The sequence below is a fragment of the Tachypleus tridentatus genome, chromosome 3, assembly GCF_004210375.1.
Source record: "Tachypleus tridentatus isolate NWPU-2018 chromosome 3, ASM421037v1, whole genome shotgun sequence".
Taxonomy (NCBI): Eukaryota; Metazoa; Arthropoda; class Merostomata; order Xiphosura; family Limulidae; genus Tachypleus; species Tachypleus tridentatus.
Window position 1 is genome coordinate 71,056,998 of NC_134827.1, and position 19,230 is coordinate 71,076,227.

Here is a 19,230-nt window from a genome sequence, read left to right on the forward strand (position 1 = left end):
TCTAATATGTGGAATCAAAATATACATCCACAGAGTGGTGGTAAAACCAAAGCATGCAACCAGATAAATGGAGGTTACAAGGTATATCTATCCTATCACATAATAACAAAGTTATCTCCAAGCTTGAACCATCAATATCAGGTGTTGGAAGAAAAAAAATTCAGTAGTCTCACCTCCCTTTCCACAAATTTTATGCCATCAAGGAAGGAGTAGACTCAAAGTCAACTGAGAAAAGCCCCAAATTCTCACAAATACAAATGATTAATCAAAGAAAAGGAGCAGGAGGTGGTTGATCTAAATTGGCCTCATGAGAAGCTGACTTAGTGAAGAAAGGCACCATAAAAACAGAGACCAAATTTCCCCAGAATATCCTGGATCATAAAAAAAAACAGCCTTGGATACCCCATGAGAAAGACCCCTGGGATGAAAGTATGTTTCCATCTCATAATGGATCAAATCACAGACAACCTAAGTTAAGAGTCATTACCCCCTCTGTCTGAAGAGAGACACTAAATAACAGAAGACAAAATAAAGATCTAATGAGTCTTCAAACTGACAACAGTAACACAGAAATTCATGTCTAAAAACAATATTAACTTTTGTTTGTTTTAGGAAATTATAACTATATGGAAATTCACAAGGCAATATCAAAATCACAATCCAAAATATAAAGAAGCACAGTACTTCAGAGAAAACCATGACCAACTCTTTGTCAAGAAAAAAAGTGGTTACATTATCTGACTGAAGTGCTTATATAAAGCACAAGGTTAAAGGGTGAATTGACGTGGGTTGAGAGTGTCACAAAGACAACAACTGCCATGAGCATTTAAGTGAGTAAATGACTTCAATAAGCTCAGATGGGCAAAGTGAAAGTTGAGGAATAGCTATAAGTGTTTGCTGATGGCAGGTATGTTCTGGAATGCAAACTGGTTATTATCCATCATAGCTGAGACAGCCAGTACTGTACCTTCCTTAAATATGGCTTTGAGTGGGATGGGGAAGACCCACTCATTTCCATCTGTTGTGGGACGCAGATTAACATATATCTAGTAGCATGATAGAAAGACACTTCCATCTCAAACAACTGCATAAAAAGTGTAGTAGGGTCAGTAATGACTGTGGCAATGAGCAGTTGTTGCTGTGATGGAAGTTTTATGACAGTAATGGAGTCAAAGATGGGTTTTGGCCACTGACTCAGAGAGGCACAACAATCAGTTTGTTCAGAGAGAGGTACTGGTCAGCCTAACTCTGTCCATATTGATTTAGTTGGTGACCAAACTCAACTTAGAAAACATGCAATACAGAGCTACAAAATTCCTGGTGAACAAAGGATTTTCACAAACATTTTCAATGTTGGCATTCTGAGTAAAGCAACCATTCTTGCAGATAGACATGAAAATCATCCTTGTGAATTGTGACAGAATGGACACAAGAGAGGCACATCTTCAAATAAGTATGGGCTCCATGAAATACAGAATGAAGATCGTGGTTACAGATCTAGGATCTGGGATTGGCATACTGGTGTAAATGTACTATGGAACTCTTAGCTATTTTGCTTGTGCATCAAATTAATTTTGGTGAGAAGTCCTTCCACAGTCAATCTAAATGTAATGAGGGACAGTGAGCTATTTGATTATATTTAGAAGAGATAATTGCAGTACTTTCAAATATTCAACTTGTAAGATATGGTTTAAAATGGACATGATCTTGCACTTTGACTTCATGCACTGTGGTTGTTGAATCAATGTACAAGGTTTACAGTTAGCAATGGTTGCAATACATCTGGCAGGGGCAGTGTCCCAATATTACTTTACAATTGTGCAAAATCACTAGTTTGCTTCCTGCTGTAATGGTCAATGGCACAGGAAATATGGTAGGCCATATTAGCTGTAATGCTAAGGTCATTTCCATCATACCATTTTGAAAACTCATACTCTTCTCCCAGTCTACCTATTACTGTTAGTTGAGGATTACAATTCCAGTCTCTGTGATCAACTGGATAAGTGGACTGATATATTTGTTGGAATTAATGAGTAAAACAAGAACCATGCTGGCTTCCCTGAGGCACAAGAGAAATAAGCAGTGACCAATATAACTTTGATATTAAAGCAGAGGTTCATCCAATCCCAATCCTCCTCACATACATGGTATTTTGCAGTAGTAATTGTTAGAATGAAGGATACCATCTACAGCTTTAGTTGATTTCCACTTGGCACTCATTGATATCGTCTTGTTGCTGCAAATAGATGTGTAATTTAATACACTAGAAAGGTCTCAGTGATTCAGAACTTTAAAACTGGCCTTCATACACTAGCAGTTTGAGATAGATGACAGCAGGACCAAAACTGTTTTCAGATGGAATGTCCAAGTTCAAAATCAGGCCCATTAGACAATGCAGTATTTCAGCTGCCTTCAAAAAAATTGATAAAGCTACTTCTTACGGGTCTGAAACTGTAGAGATGTATATTTGAATGATGCCTTCCAGTTTCATACACTCCACATGTTTCAGTCTTATTGCATCATCATGAGTGCAATATTTTACAAATGTTATGATACTTACATATACTTTTTCTCAGAAACCACATGATGAAATTTATATATGAAACAAGGATGATATGTTAAGATAGCTCCACAGTCTATGACCACAAAATTTCTGTATGCTACATGACAATTACCACAATAGAGGTTGAACTTCCAGTGACAGACAGTAAAATACTTATAACAGGAGTTATTAGGAAAATTATATATTTGTAGAACCCAAAAATTTAACATGATTTGAAGGATTAAAAATTTGATGAATTCTCATGGATTTGAAAAAAAAAACATTTCACTGTCATGGCCAAAAATATAACACACCATGAAATCTGATTCAAATGTGGATAGGGCATTGCAAAATGTGAAACTGTACAAGTATTTCCACATCAACAAATATTAGAAGATGTATGAAATCTGATTCTACATTCATATAGAATTCACTTACTTTTGCCATGCTAGAATAGAAAAAAAGAACATCCTATCTTTTCAGTTTCATGAGATATTACTATATTTAGTGAATCAACCAAGGTGGCCCCACCCACCTTTCAGTTTTTTAGAAATACATGTTCACATATACCTACTTTGCTCTATGATATGTTAATAACTAATCAAGAGCTTAGAATGTTTCCCAAAAGTTTTTTTACCCTTGCACAGGAAAACCTTTCTTTTCATGGCAGAATTGAAGTGGAGAGGTAACAGATAACGAAGCTGGAAATATATTTTAGACCCAAATACAGTAACTAAGACTGATAAATTGTAGTAGAATTCTGTGGTACTGACACAGCAGTTCATGATTTTTTTAAATTTCAAAATATATATAAAGAACCTAAAAAAATGTTTTACATCCTCCATGTGCAAAATCTGATAAGGCTTAGCAAATTACAAGCAAGCAGTAACTTTATATATAAAGAGATCATTGTTTCCTATGTTTATATTTACTGTTCTACATTTTAAGAAAAATAACAAATTTAAGAATTTTTGTGTAAATAGTAATAATATATACATACTAAGGTAACACAACTGAAATGAAATTATATTCTACAGAATAATTGTCCATTAGTACAGAACTAAAATAGTTGCATTTTGTAAAGACCAATTTTATACTATTGGATATGGTAAGATGAGTGTACATGTGCTGCATCATTGCAACTTCTTTAATGCTAGTTAGAAACAATCGGAAAGTAAATAAAATTAAAATAATAAATTATAAGTGTATAATGTTATGAGATTCAAGATTTAAAATACATTTTAAAAGACAGTTGTGGTTTCATATTATGATATGTAGTCATCACATGTACCTACTATATTATTTCCAGGAATTAATGATTTTTTGTACATGAGTATTATGGATCAAGGCAAGAAGATCAGAAGGACCAAATCCAATTCCACCCATTTTGTCAAAAAGTAATAGCTGTATTATTCTTTTCTATTTCTTCAAACATTAATTAAAACATACCAGTTAGACATTCTTACCTTACTGTATAGTATCATTAGATGTCAACATTTTTATTTAACTGGGCTAATAATTACAATGAAAGCTTTGTTGATTAATTTTGTAACATTCACATGGTGGAAATTAAGTTTTATGAATATTCGCATTAAAAGCCTTTTAATGAGAAAAACTTACAACTACATCTTATTTGATTGATTATGAATATTCTGAAACTGCATCCAAAAATTTAAAACATTTTGTGAGAGAGAAAATGTAGCAGCCATTTAGTAAGTATTAATATAATGTCTTTTCTATATTTACATATGTATTATTATAATTATGTACTTATGAATTTTTCTTTACAGAACATAAAATCATTGTACAATATGGATCAAAAGCTATAGTATAAACATAAATACAGAAAAGTTGCAAATAGAAAGACCTGCACACTGAAAAAAAAGAGAGAAAGAAAAATATTGTTAAATAATAAATAGACTTATTTATCCTTAAATAAAAAGCACGTATATATTGCTGTACGAAGGTCAGAATTTGAATTACATAACTGAGAATCTGGCACTTTAATAATTGTATACACTCAGAAAAAAAAGCAAGGAATTTTACTTGAAATGGTAAAATCAGCATACAAACAAAAATGTCCACTACAGATATTTGCTGCATTTAAGTGTTTACCTATGTGAAAATACTTTCATAGCACTGTATCAGAATATATTTTATAGAAAAGTACTTACAACAAAGTTACATTTACCTGTGGGAATAAAAGAATGAGTTATTATTATGGGTGATGGGCTCTTTAATAGTTTTTAAAAAAATATAATATCAAGTACTTATTAAACATTTTATATTATTTCTTGCACATGTTTGAGCTACTGGTACAATATATCAGGGGTGGTTCTACATAGTACTCCTTTGAATTTTTAAGCTCATTAAATCAGGATGTAATACAACCAACACAAATGTGGTTGAATCCCAGACTGATTAAGTGAGCTCAAGTTTCAAGAGAATGACAATCTTTACAGACTAAATCCTGCTATTAAATACAAAAAGTCAATAAATTTAATAAAGGTACAAAAACAACTGTTTGTAAATGCTAAAATCTTAGAAGTAACTTTACAAAAATCCTGCAAAATTTTATCAGACCCTTAAGCAATTTAATAATATATTTATCAAGATCCTTTAAGAATTTATTACAATTATGTAACAAAAATACTAAAATCTTAAAAACTTGCATATATCTTTTCTAGGATTTTATAAAATCTTGAAAGATCTCAAATGATTTTGGTACAATCTTGTACATTTCTTTTGTTTGTTTGTTCGTAAGCACAAATCTACATAATAGGCTATCTGTGCTCTACCCTCCCACTAGTATCAAAACTAATTCTGATCATCATGTTGTTCAGTCACAAAAATTTTATGATCTTAGACAAGACTATCATCTGGAAATACTCATCAAACCTGTAAATCACATACCCCCTCTTTTTTTTCATAATTAATGAAACTGCTAGATGGTGAAATCATAAAGAAAGTATCCTATATATAGATAAATGTAAAATTGCTGACCAAAGTTCTGTTAATGAATACATAAATCGAAATAAATTTAAAATATCTTTTTTGCTTTCTAGAATGACCTCAAATTGTAACATGAAACTACACTTGTTTATCCTAACTAGCTTCATGTTCATATTAGTATATATCTATTTATAATTAAATTTTATTGTCCTTTGAATTACATCTAACTACTATCTGTAATCCTCCTAGAGATTTGAGAGAAATATTTCTTAATGGTGTATTTTTAACTTTCCTGGTTGTACAGTTCTTAGCAATAATTTAAACAAGTATGGAAAGAAACAAGCTGATGCAGATTCATATTTAAAACTGTATCTCTTTTCTATTGAGCCAAAACCTTAAAGCACAGGGTTCTTCAAAACAAGCTCAGAAAAACTCTTCTTTAGTTTCAGTAAAATGGTTTTATTTTTTATTTCTTTATGTTTCAAGAATTATATTTCAATGTTACTGGGTGCTTATTGCAAACTGATGACAATAACAGAGATTCAGATTTTATTATAAATGTGTTACAGAATTTTTTTATTTTAAATAAATTCAACATATTCAAAAGTTCTTATTTTACAAAATTGATTACTACTTAAAATGGATTCACTACATAAACTATCATTACACAAGGGGTTTGCAGAGATAAAAAGGTTCAGAACTGATGGACTCTGTTACCATATCAGCAACTAGTCTGAATAAACAACTTACTTACCATAGTCAACTGTGCTAGTATTAATTAATATCAATTTCTATGGTATGATAAAACAGTCTCTTCTACAGACACTGTTAGTTCAATAAGAAAAATACCATACAATAATCTTTTTTAGCTTGACCTATAAAGAGATCTACAAGTAGAAATATTCTGAAAAAATAACCCAATTCTAATATAATGACAGTTTTGCACTTGGTAACACTTAGTTGTTACCTTAGTTCAATGGATGATTTTTTGGGTACTACTTAGTCTGTGCAGAAATCCTTCAGGATAAATATATTAATTTGGTAAAAAAAATAATTAATATTTTAACTGCCGAATACTCTTTACTCAACTCTTACCTTTTACTGTAGTACCTAGGAGTTATAGTCAAATGTGTAGTGCAATTTGTAGCATAATTTACAATATATTAGCCACAACATAGCAGCTCATAGAATGGTTCAGAGTTTTGCAAGTACAAACTCATGGCTCTGTCATCTTGATACTGATTTCAGATCTAGTAACAGTTTTCAAGTCAGGAAGTCAAACCCTTATATGACTGATGTATTTGACCACGTCCAAGGACTAGCAGATTAATTTACTCTAATCGTGCCTAAAAGAATTAAGTGCCACAGTCATTGAAAATTTCCTCATTTTTCAAACAGCTGCACCACCTTGTTTTTAGGCAAGAATCACTGACTTAATTATAAGTTTAGTTAAACTTACCCAAGATACCACTCTTCCATTAAAACAGGGGAGTTTAGCATCATCTTCAACAATCTCCTCCTTAACCATTCTAAAGAAATTACAATATATCAGAATGATTCAACTGACAAAATAACGATAAATACAATATCAAATATACAATATTATGTATAATTGTGTCAGTTTTCCAAGGGCATTAGTACAATATAATGATACTACAAAAATTCACATTAAAATTACAATATTAACTTCTGACCAAAGCAAACTATTTAGATCAAAAGTAAAAATCAATCTGATAATAAGTGTAGCTAATATAAAGATTACAATATACAGATTCATCAGCTGGGTACCTTTAATATAAATAATACTTCTGACAATAACCCAAATAATAACTTATGAAGTTCAATCAGTTTAGAATATTCACAGTAGTCCCAAATCCCTATAGTCTTCACTCAGAACTTAACATTATTATACAAAAGTAACCACAAATAATACAACTAGATAAATTAAACCAACATTATTAGTTGAAGTCAACATTCTAGCCAACACTATTAGTGAAAGTATCACTCAAGAATTATTATATCTCACTTACAGATCATGTGAGCACTAGTTCATAGATTTTTGTTTGTTTAGAATTAAGCACAAAGCTACACAATGGGCTATCTGTGCTCTGCCCACCATGGGTATTTAAGCCCAGTTTCTGATTGTGTGAATCTTAAGACATACCATTGTGCCACTAGGAGGCAGTTCATAGATTCAAGTACTACTGTAGAATTAATGTTCACTAAACAATGTAGCATCAGTTTAGTAGCATAGTACCAACAGTACAGCCAAAAACTACTGTTTATAATAGTTAATGTTTTCCTAAACTTAAAATGTATTTCCAGTAATACTTACCCCCACTGTGAATATAACTATTTCTTGATCTCTATGGCTTCCACTCTTTGTCCATCTAAGCACTGAATGTACTTGTTCCAGTCTTTTATATCCCACTTGAATGCCCTTGACAAATTCTAATTTGTAAAATTCTCCACCAGCTTCAATGTGCCCTCTATCTAGGTACTGTATACAAGCACCTCATTAAGATAATGTAATCACTTTTTTGAAACATAAACCAGATCTTAGTGTGGAGGTAAGGCAAGAGAGTGCCAGTAGAGACAAATATTGTTGGAAATACATTTTCAGTTTAGGAAAATGTTAACTTCCAAAACATATGTACCTCTGCTGACAATATAGCTAGTATCCCACACTGAGAAGGTGGAGGGGCTGGTGCAGGCATGATCTATACAGAAAGCATCTAAACATAGGGAGCTGCATTACATACAGAACATGTATGTTCTTCACACAGAACCTAGTTCCTGCATCAAATGAAATGGAATAAAGGTAATCATCAGCATAGGCCAGCCCCAACCAGACAGCTGAGGTCCCTCAACTCTGGGTTGGAATTAAGGGATCATAGTACCTATATCTTAAGTTGCTGGCTAGGGTTACTGGACCACAATGTTATATACATTACATTTGATTACATCTCAATATATAGCCACAGAGTGATGCATTCTGAGCTACCAGAAATCATGACGAGAAAGTAAGCAACACTGAAATGGACAAACTATCTCCTACACCTGAAGAAGTCCAAAAGGTAACACCCTAGGCTTGGAATGATGGGATCATATATAATGTACTCAACCAAAGCAAAAGAACTCCCCCTGTTTGAAGTTATGAACATCATCATCACTCCCCAACCATGTGGGCAAGGAATATTCCATTTGCTCCTAGAATTATGATAGACATGAAGCCTGTGCTCAATCAACTATCAAGGATGGGACCACTATGCATTCAAAATTATGAAGAGATAATGGACCTCCTTCCACAAACAATATAGGACACCAACATTTATTATGGAGAAGGGCTATGCATATCCCAACTGGATAGTACAGTGTTAAATCTGAACTGGGATTATGAGTAGGCTCCCATGAAGGCTGGTGGCATTCCTACTAACATCTGGGAAAACACACCTAGGAACCAAATTAGGAGGGCCAGGCCCACAAGAATGGAGAAACACACTCAAATATTCTAGAGAAAAAACCTCTGCCCATCAACCCAGCAACTGAAAATTGAGGATGATAAGGTTTCCCAAGCTCCATCAGTAGAGTCTAAAGGGTAATAAGCACTAGAAAGTTCTGAGGAACAGTACTCTGGAAACTGTGCAATAAGTAAACAATGTTCCCCAGATTTTTAAAAGCAAACTGATCCTGACTTAATCAACCCGACGACTGGTAGGGATAGGCAGGATCTCCTTTAGCTTTACTCATAACAGTCCACATGTGGTGATCCACAATAATATAGTAATACCATCAGTTAGGTGCCTAGATGATCTTATACAACATCCCATTTTTAGAGAATGTGTTGCAACCTGTAGTAATTATAGTAGCCCAGTGAAAAATAAAGGGGCTCTGGAAATAAGAGTAGGTGACTGAGGAAGATCCTCATCTATGGTAAAAATGTTATGTATTATAATTTATCTCAGAAAAGCCTCTGATTTATTGTTATATATATTATTTTTCAAACAGTTAGAGAGTTTAATTTAGAAGTCAATATTATCAAATTTATAATATTTGCCAGCAAGATTGATACACACAGATTTTCTTTTCTAACACAAATATATTTTAATATACAAACAACAATTCAATTTATAATAATGGTTATTACAAATAATGATATATATAAACAGTTTTACAAATTTGCAGACAAGTTTGAATCATATATCCAGTATAGAACTGAATATTTTATTGATGATCCAGGTCCACAAAAAATATTAATTCTGAGTTGATACTATTACACTTCAATTAAGCATGTAGTGTCTTTTCTTGGCTGGCCTCACATCCATACAAGCTGAAATTTCATAGAGAAAGGTAGATATCTAATGTCTGTGTAGAAATACTAACATTTGAAGTTAAATTGTTCATAATGTTGAAAATCTATAAATGTTTCTGGTTAAGTTCTGTAGTTTACCAATAAATAAGCATTAATCACAATTTTAACTTCCAAAGATCATAGTTTACTGACTGTAGCTGATCAATAATAATAATAATAACTGTCTCTTGGTGTGTCGGTTTTATATACCAATCATGAAAGATTCTCAAACTTTCAACAATGTTCAAAAACAAACCACATATTGTTGTGCTATTGATTCTCACTCTCCAGAATCTTGTACAAATTTAGAGAAGAGGTGGAACTTGTACAATATACATCCAACAACATACATCACTTGCATCAAACTGAAACACCTGTAGTTAGTAAAGCAAGCATATAACAGTAAATTCATTACAACAGTTTAACAGATGTGGTCAAAAAAGTGTCACGGTGATAGTTAAAAACCCTCAGAAGAGTAAACTACCAGATCATGTGAAAAATGAGATAAGAATATATTATTAGTAATCCACAAACCAGCCCACAAAATGTCTTCCAGAGGGCAATTTAACCAGACAGCTAATGGCGTAGAGATGCAACACATTTGGTGAGATGAGATATGCAAAAGATTCCCTCTCCCATAACAACAAGCCATGTGAATCAACTTATGAAGCCATATCCTTAAAGAAATTGGAGATAACTCATGGAAAATGAAAGATTTTAATGAATAAACAATCAATTTCTAGTACCTCAAGATGAATTAGTATGACCAACATTACACTTTAGGGCCCTGACATAACACACAATCAGGATTGGATTGATCATAAAGGTGAAAAATAGCAAGCAAAGGGATTGATGAGAAGGATCTTTCTCCTTCCCTGGCTGCCAAAGTCTTGGGAAGAAAAGACATACCAGGGTAAAGCAAGACAAAAGTGGAATAATAAGTGGATTGCAAATTACTCCAACTACAACATCCACAAGCCAACAACAAACAATACAATTTAAAAAAAAGGTGAAACAAAGAACATGAAGCTAAGGGCTCAAAAGGAGGATCAGACAATGCATGTAAAACAATTGTAATATACCACTTCAGTATTCGAAAAGATCATTTGGGGTGAAGAATACAAAAGGAGTTGAGCAGACTTTATAGCACTGAAGAGTCAAAAACATACTAATTTTTGGAATACTGAAAAACAATGGATAAGGAAGCCTTATATAAAGTCATCATAGGCAAAGCAGCAAGAATCTCAAATACCCAAGTCACAAAATGATGGTAGATACTGTAGGATGGAGAGTTAAAATTTCTTTTTATACACCACTAATGATAAGTATGTTATTTCCATTGATAAATGACCTTAGTTGGTCTTCAGAGAGATTTAGTTAATTAAACTCCTATGTTGGGCAAAAGAACAGATAACTTTCAGGCATGAAGACTGAATTTCTGAATATGTGGGTGGAGAACGTTTGATTGAGGTTCTCTGAACACAGATGGTTACAGTGAAATAGGCAGAGGTGGACATTCCTGCAAATATCAAAAAAGCAGAAACAACATTTGAACTGGCCAATATGATGCAAGCAAAATAACTCAACAGGAGTTGAATAAACCATAGTTGAAAACTAGGGCAATACCAAAGTCAGCATCACTTATACTTATTTCCTAATTTTTTTATGATGTTTATGAGATTGATGAAGTGAAAGATCCCACCCAGAGTACAGACAATAACATTTGAAATTTTGGGGACAAAGCATTTGTTTTTTTTAATCATCACATGAGATCACTATGCACTCAGACTAGTAACAAAACAGACTATTTTCACAAACAAATCTTTAGTAAAAATATTTCATTAAAATAATCTGACTTTTGTGTATAAAAAATGTGTAATCTTTACTAAAAGTCTACCATGTGCAAATGTGTAGAAGACCTTGTGTATATTATACTGTGCCTGTTGCAAAAAGGTTAAAACGTGAGTTTCAAGTTCTGCTGCCTTCAGTAGAAGAAGCATTTAATTTTTATCAACCTAACTGGTTTTCAATGTATGTGTAAGCCAGGTTCCTTACAGTAGTAGTTTGCAACTTGTTGCAATAAATTAAATAATTAACAAGCAGCTACTTGATCCAATATGTACGAGTACTGATGTATCTAAAACAGACTGTTCTTCTATATATATTAAAATGTTATCAGAGAATTTCAAATTCACATTAGGACAGTTCATTAGTACTAGTAAAATAAAAGCCACATTTTCCTTTTATGGCTCATTTTCATTTATTCTGAAGTGGAAGACAATAATAAAATAGGGACTATCGTTCATGATTATATTTCAGTCTACCATCAAGTATCTGCATAAAAGCCAGTGTCCAAAGTTGTATTTCCAGTAAAAGAAACATTATGTGGGACAGGGATATCTAACAAATGTTCATCAGCCAAATGAGAAGCAATTAAGTTTTTTGTTTGTTTTTTTAAATCTGACAATTTCCAAAATTTCCTTACTTTCCCTGACCTTGAAAAATTTCAAATTTCCCTGATGTGTGGGAACTTTCTTACAATATTGATATTTAACATATTTTGATTGCCAGCTTTTTCAGCTAAAATTCTTACAAAACACAAGAAAATCTGAGATGTAATAGTTATTCTGGGCCTCATCTTTCAAAATGGCATCATCAGTAGCTTTTGTTAGACCAGATATGAGGGATTTTTCTAATGATATTGTTGGTATGGATGCGTACATTGTTAGTTTCAAGTAAAATAATAGGTTAATCAAAGTTAGTGTCTCTGATTACCATTATTTTCAATTAATCCTACAACAAGTAAATGAAATAGGGGCATTATGATTTTCTATTTCCAATTAATTCAAGTTGTTCAGTTTAGTACACTAATTTTAACACTAACAAGCATCAACTAAATGATATTAATGTTTCCAATTATTCCAACTATGAAAGTATGTTGAATATAATTAAGCCTAATAAGTAATAAACCAGAATATTTCACTAATCTCCTACATTTAACTCTTGGCCAAGATGAAGCTGCTTTAATCTGATGTAGTTTTTTCTCATCAAACAGTTCTTCTACTTGTGTACTTTGAACATGACATTCATCACCTTGATTTTCAACTGTTTAGAAGCTAAACTTCTCTTGGGAAAGATTTTTTTATATTATTACCTAGAATAAGGAAAAAATGTAAATTATCCATACTTTTATTGATATGGCATCTGTATAAACATATGCTTCAACCAGTGGAATGGCATACTTCCTGTTATCACGTTAGAAACCACTTGTACAACGTTTGACATTAGTTTTTTCATTTGGCTATGTGCTTTGAGACAAACTTGTAAACACTACTCTTGTGTGAGTTTTCTAGATGTAAATAGGTAGGAATTATATTATTTACAGTGCTAAAGTTTTTTTTTTATAATTTAGCTGAGGAGGGATTTGGTAACTTTTTAAGTAATGACAATAATACAAAAAAAATCTCATCATCAGATTCCACAATTGCAAGTTGGTAGATTTACATTGCAAGTTCAATTGTGTAGTTAATGAAAAACAATTAAAAATTGTACCTATACACAATTTTTTTGTTCCACGCTACCTTCCCAATGGAACAATGTAAACAAAATGTAAGTGATTGATATCAGATTATTGCTTTACCTGGTAATCTGTTACTACATGATACCTGTGTCAAGGCAAGATAAAATGTAGTCCCAATGATTTCCAGTAATTTCAATCTCATATACATATATTCATATTAAATGGATAAATGAAAGGAAAATTGTCAATAACCAACTGTTAATAATAAAAATATGAATTTAGCCATATATCTACAAAAGTATAGGAGAAATTTGGAATAAATACATATTAATAGTAACTTCTTCCCATTCTGTGCCATATCATGACGAAACTGACACATTGTTCATACCACTTTTATCATAAACTACACCCAACAAAATGATGTATACCAAACTGTTGTCAGGACAACATATAAGCTGCTTACTATCTCCAATCATGTTTTTGGCTTGCTGTTGATTCAACTTGGGCAAACACTTCTATATATTGGTTTATGCATTATGTAATCTGCACCACAAAATTTATTGTAGGGCCTTGTTTCTACAAATTCAATGGCTAAAAGCAATTTAAAATGTTTTTAGTTTTCTTTGTGTATTTTCAAACAGTAAATGTTTCTGGATCTAATGAAACTGGTTAGACCAAAGTATAGCATGAAGAGAACTATCATTTGATGTACCACTGATCCTTGTTGGTCTAGCCAATTTGAATTGACACCCCATTTTTGGTTTTAGCATTCACTCACTGGTCACTTACAAATGGTGGAGAACAAATGATGTTTCTAAAGCTGACTTCCAGCAAGTTGGAGTACAGCTGTCTTAATGTAAATTATGTAAATTCAACACATATTAGTATTATATATGTTTTTTGTTTTTTGGTTACAATAATTAGTATTTTGATTATGTAAAACTTATTTACTTACAAATGAGTTTTCACACAAACACACTTCATTGTCTAGAACCCTTCACAAATAATAACTTTTAAAATAAATCCTAAATACAGCCATCCTGCTTAACAATGCTATAATTTTCTTTTTAAATATAATCATAATTAATTTTAATTTAAAATGTTTAAATGTCTATTATTAACTTTTCATTTTCACATCAATCACATTAGTATACATAGAGATCTAAGCTTTGAAATCACTTGATTATAACTAGTCATTTACAGAATATATTAATATTAAGTGTTATTTACTTAGGTTATTTTAAGACTACTTGGTGAACAGTGAAAAATTCAAATTACTATATTATTATGGCATGAATTTCTTCTTTCAAATAAAAAAAGATTGAGAGTTTGACTAAAGTGCTACACAACTTAAGAGAAGTTAGCAGTTATACCATTGTTATAAAAGTGAAACATTTCTGCAGCTACTGTGAAATTAAAGCATTGTTGTTACTTGGTAACACCATAATAATATTTTATCTCAGCAGACATAATTTCTTTCTTATTTATTCCCTAATGATTGTATCTTTTTGACCCAAAAACAATTTTTTCATAATGTAAGGAAGCCTTTATTTTTGAAATTTGAATCAATATAATAACTTGGTTCAATTCTAAATTATGAGAAACCATTATCTAAATTGACTGCATTTTCATTTTTTGTAATGCAAGTCATGATTTGTACTCTCAGTCTACATGTATACACATTGCTTTCCCTATTTAGATATGTAAAAGCAAATTTCTATGTGTATCCATTTGCTAACTTCTCACACACTGTTTGACCAATCACTACTAAATTTAGTATAATAAATTCTATGGTCCCCAATTTTTGGCTGTTAATTCAGTTTCTGTCTTCATGTCACACTTGTTTTCATAATACTCAACACTATACATCACTGGTTAGCAATAAAAGCATTACAATATTGTTATTTTAAACATTTAATGTACATGTTAATTTATGATTATTCCAATTTTCTCTGTTTTTAATATTTTCAGTAATATAAAAGAAAACAGTTTAATAAGATATTTGCTACTGTTTCCAATCAATCATTCAAATAACTTCATTATTATTCCAAATATATGGATATCTTAGTTACAGATATAGAAGAGGTAAATATAATCGTTTCCCTAATACTTATCAAAATTATTAATGGTTGTGGAATGAGCAATTCTTGCATCTTGAAATGATATGGTTCATGAAATAAATGATCAGTTATTGCAAAAGAGTCCCCAGATAAGGATTCACCTACAGCTTAAATGTCAGTGTTCCAGTTACAGTCGATGCTGTAAATTGCCCAAATGAATTTCTAAATTTTCTTAAACCACTGACAATGCCTGGTCATATTCTGCAATTAAAGGCTGGCTTAAAATAATGTTGTCAAGAAATCTTGATCCTCCAACATTATGTAATGACACAAGATTAGGTGTTAAAACTTTACTGCCACATGTTATTGAAGGAAGTCAATGCTACCAAATGATTACCCTATTTCCAAAGTTACAATTTGTTTTGTAATATCAATTAATAAGGTACAAGATCAAAGTTCAGAGGTTGCCAGATCATTTTTGAAACAGCCTTACTTTTTTTACTTGGTCAATTCTATGTAGGATGGTAAAGGACTGGATCTCATCAAAACCTCTTTATGTTGCCAGCAACCAATATGGTATATCAAGAAGCATTAACTTAGACTGTGTATTTTTTTATTTTCAAAATCAAACATTTATATAAAAATTAAAATTTATGAAATTGTATTTTTTAAATAAATATTCTTAAAAGTAATTTCATTGCATTTTTAAATACCCATCTCAGTAATTTGGACAACTGTGCAGAGAGCAGATAACTTAGCAGGTATCATTATAAAATGAGCAGTGCCAGAATCAGTCGGTATTTTGCCCAAAACTTAGTCATTCTGACTCAAAACTTAGCAAAACTTTTGATTTTCTAACTTTTAAATCAGCTTTTCAGTCTGGCTAGAACTTTATTCAGATTTTTCTGCAGGTTTTATGGCCAAATTTCTAGACATTCTGTGCAAATGAAGAATATAAGCAGCAATATAAATATATAAATGTGGCTTTCTGACATGCTTAAAATACGTGTGTGTGTGTGTGGAAATAAATAAATAAAAGCAATTTGAACCACTACTTTGTGGTACATACCTTGCTTAATTCAGTAATAACTTCCATGAGAAACAGTCCAATAAAAAGTGCAGCAATCCATGTACCAAAAGACATGGCACTCTCTCTAGTACTTGATAAAACTATGTAATACAAATTTTGTTCCTGGATAGTATATGTTATTTCTTAATTGCTTATGTTGTAAAACTACAGAAAATAGCCAAATTTTCCATTCAAACTTTGCTTTTGTGTTGGCAATTAAATTTAACTAAAACAAATTGCAATGGGCAATCAAAAGAGGAAGTATTACAGGGGAAAAAGTAGAATTAGACTCATAACTTAAAAGATTTGAAGAAATCAAACATAAGTGACTGACTAATTCACAGATGGCTTTTACAATTATGACTGTGACAACTTTTACAATTTTTCAGATTATAATTTAAAACAAGGAGCTTAAAATATACTGAAAAATGTTATCTATGTTAAACAATGGGTTAAGTGTTTCTGTTATATAATTTTGTTGTTGTTGTTTTTTTCCCTGGACCAGTCCAGATAATCAATGCACCAATATATACTTATTGAATCTCACAGTAATGTATGCATGCTAACACTCACACGATATCAACAGCCACTAGACAGTATTGTCTCAACTAACTACCTTTGGTAATATCCAAGTCTAAACACATACAATGATCAACTCAGCCTGGGGAAAAAGATAAATACGATGTGAAATTAGTAACATGTTATGCAATTGCAGTGCTTAATTCTTTGAAAAAAAAGTGCTGAATCCACTATTAAAATCCTGAAATTTAGGGCTCAAAGAATGCAGAAACAGTTCTAGATTTCCAAGAATTAACTTATATTTAGCACAGCCATATGCTCAAATACAATGGAAGAAAATACCAGGCACCACAATGAAATTTTTAACCATAGCAACCTGACACCCAGGATTTGTTGGCCTGCCAAAGGGATAAGAAAAAAGGCAAATCAAATTCAGATTTTTAAACACAAAGTTCAAACACATTTATTCTTATTGCATAACTCCTGTATTATAAAGATTGTGTTCTAATTAAATGACGAATTCATCAATAAATCAATTAACCAAGTCCTTGTTAGCTCTCTGTTTATTAAGCTGTACTTTTAGTATTAGACTTCCTTATAAGATAAACATATTAGAAGCAAATTAAATTAAAACAGGTTACTAGCATAACAATCTTACTCTTTTTCAGTATCATATTAGCCTTTACTTTAGGAATAAACTTTTCAAACACTTACCCAAAATCATCATCCATTGACTTAAAAAAGTACTTGAAACTTGGTTTGTTGAGTACACTTTTGAAATCAGCTAATGTCACACGATCAGAATTGATTGGTAATTTCACAAGATACGGAGTTTCCTCATCATCAACGTGATAAATAACTTTTGTCTCTTCCATTACTCTTCATGTAAACAAATGTTTGCATAGACAAGAATGTGTATTATTTCTTTCAATATTAATGAAATTAACACCACACTTTAGAATTAACTTCTATTATAAGCCATGGCACATAACAAAACTTGACAGAACAAATTTATTTAGGCCTAACGTTACACCTCAGTTTTAGAATTTAGTGATGTTTAACTTAAAAATAAAATACTTCATCGAATTTTGAATACTCTTATATAACTTTTGAATTTAAAACCAAAACCCCGAAAATATTAAAAAGTATTAAAAGCGTTCACACTTCTAAAGATAAATTGATAATGTCTGGCGATGCTTAAGATGCCATAGCTTCTAGCTTAACTCTCACATCAAATATCACTTAATTCTCTTGTTACTGTTAGCTTCGTTACAACTTACAATGTACTACGAATAGGACAGTAAACGAAATGTCAACCCAGATTTACTCTTGTTAAGCCTAACGTAGCCTACACATTGTAGTTACTGTCATTGTATCTTAAAAATATAACAAATTTAATGGGATGGTTTGTTTGTTATATTATGTGCCATGGCTTATAATAGAAGTTAACTCTAAAGTGTGGTGTTAATTTCATTGATATTGAAAGAAATAATACGCATTCTTGTCCATGCAAACATTTGTTTACATGAAAAATAATGGACGAGACAAAAGTTATTTATCACATTGACGATGAGGAAACTCCGTATCTTGTGAAATTACCAGTCAGTTACTTAATTCTCTTGTTACTGTTAGCTTCGTTACAACTTACAAAGTACTACAAATAGGACAGTAAACGAAATGTCAACCCAGATTTATTCTTGTTAAGCCTAACGTAGCCTACACATTGTAGTTACTGTCATTGTATCTTAAAAATATAACAAGTTTAATGGGATGGTTTGTTTGTTTTGAATTTCGCGCAAATCTACATGAGGGCTATCTGCGCTAGTCGTCCCTAATTTTGCAATGCCAAACTAAAAAGAAGACAGCTAGTCTTCCACGCCCTCCGCCAACTCTTTGGCTACTATTTTACCAACAAATAATGGGATTTACCATAACATTATATACCCTCACTGATGAAAGAGAGAGCATATTTGGTGGGACAGAGATTCGATTCCGCGATCTTCAAATAGCGAATCGAGCGCCCTAACCATCTGGCCATACTTTGCCAAGTAGTATTTGTTAAAATAATCAAGTCCAAAGTGTAACCATAATGTCTTGACAATTATAATTTTTACAGCCACTAAATGCACAGTACTAGGTCGGAGTGTTCCACAAGTTTATTTGTAGATTTGTTCTCATGTTGCATTTGCTTCATTAATATGCCCATACCAGATTACA

The 19,230-nt window shown here is 31.8% G+C and overlaps 1 protein-coding gene across 17 annotated transcripts in view; it reads right to left on the reverse strand.

Moving 5' to 3' along the window:
- Nucleotides 1-18,741, reverse strand: part of LOC143247124 (segment polarity protein dishevelled homolog DVL-3-like) — a 90,373-nt gene extending 71,632 nt beyond the window's left edge. For 4 of the 17 annotated variants that reach the window (XM_076494673.1, XM_076494669.1, XM_076494674.1 and 1 more), the window contains exons 1-2: nt 17,728-18,465; nt 6,954-7,023 (exon numbers count right to left, since the gene is read on the reverse strand). In XM_076494673.1, coding sequence (XP_076350788.1) covers nt 6,954-7,023; nt 17,728-17,888 — 231 coding nt within the window. In that variant the 5' untranslated portion in view covers nt 17,889-18,465. Of the gene's footprint in view, nt 1-6,953; nt 7,024-17,727 lie in introns of all 17 variants that reach the window. The other 13 variants (XM_076494665.1, XM_076494672.1, XM_076494666.1 and 10 more) reach the window with 8 other exon arrangements.
- Between the last annotated feature and the right edge of the window lie 489 nt (nt 18,742-19,230).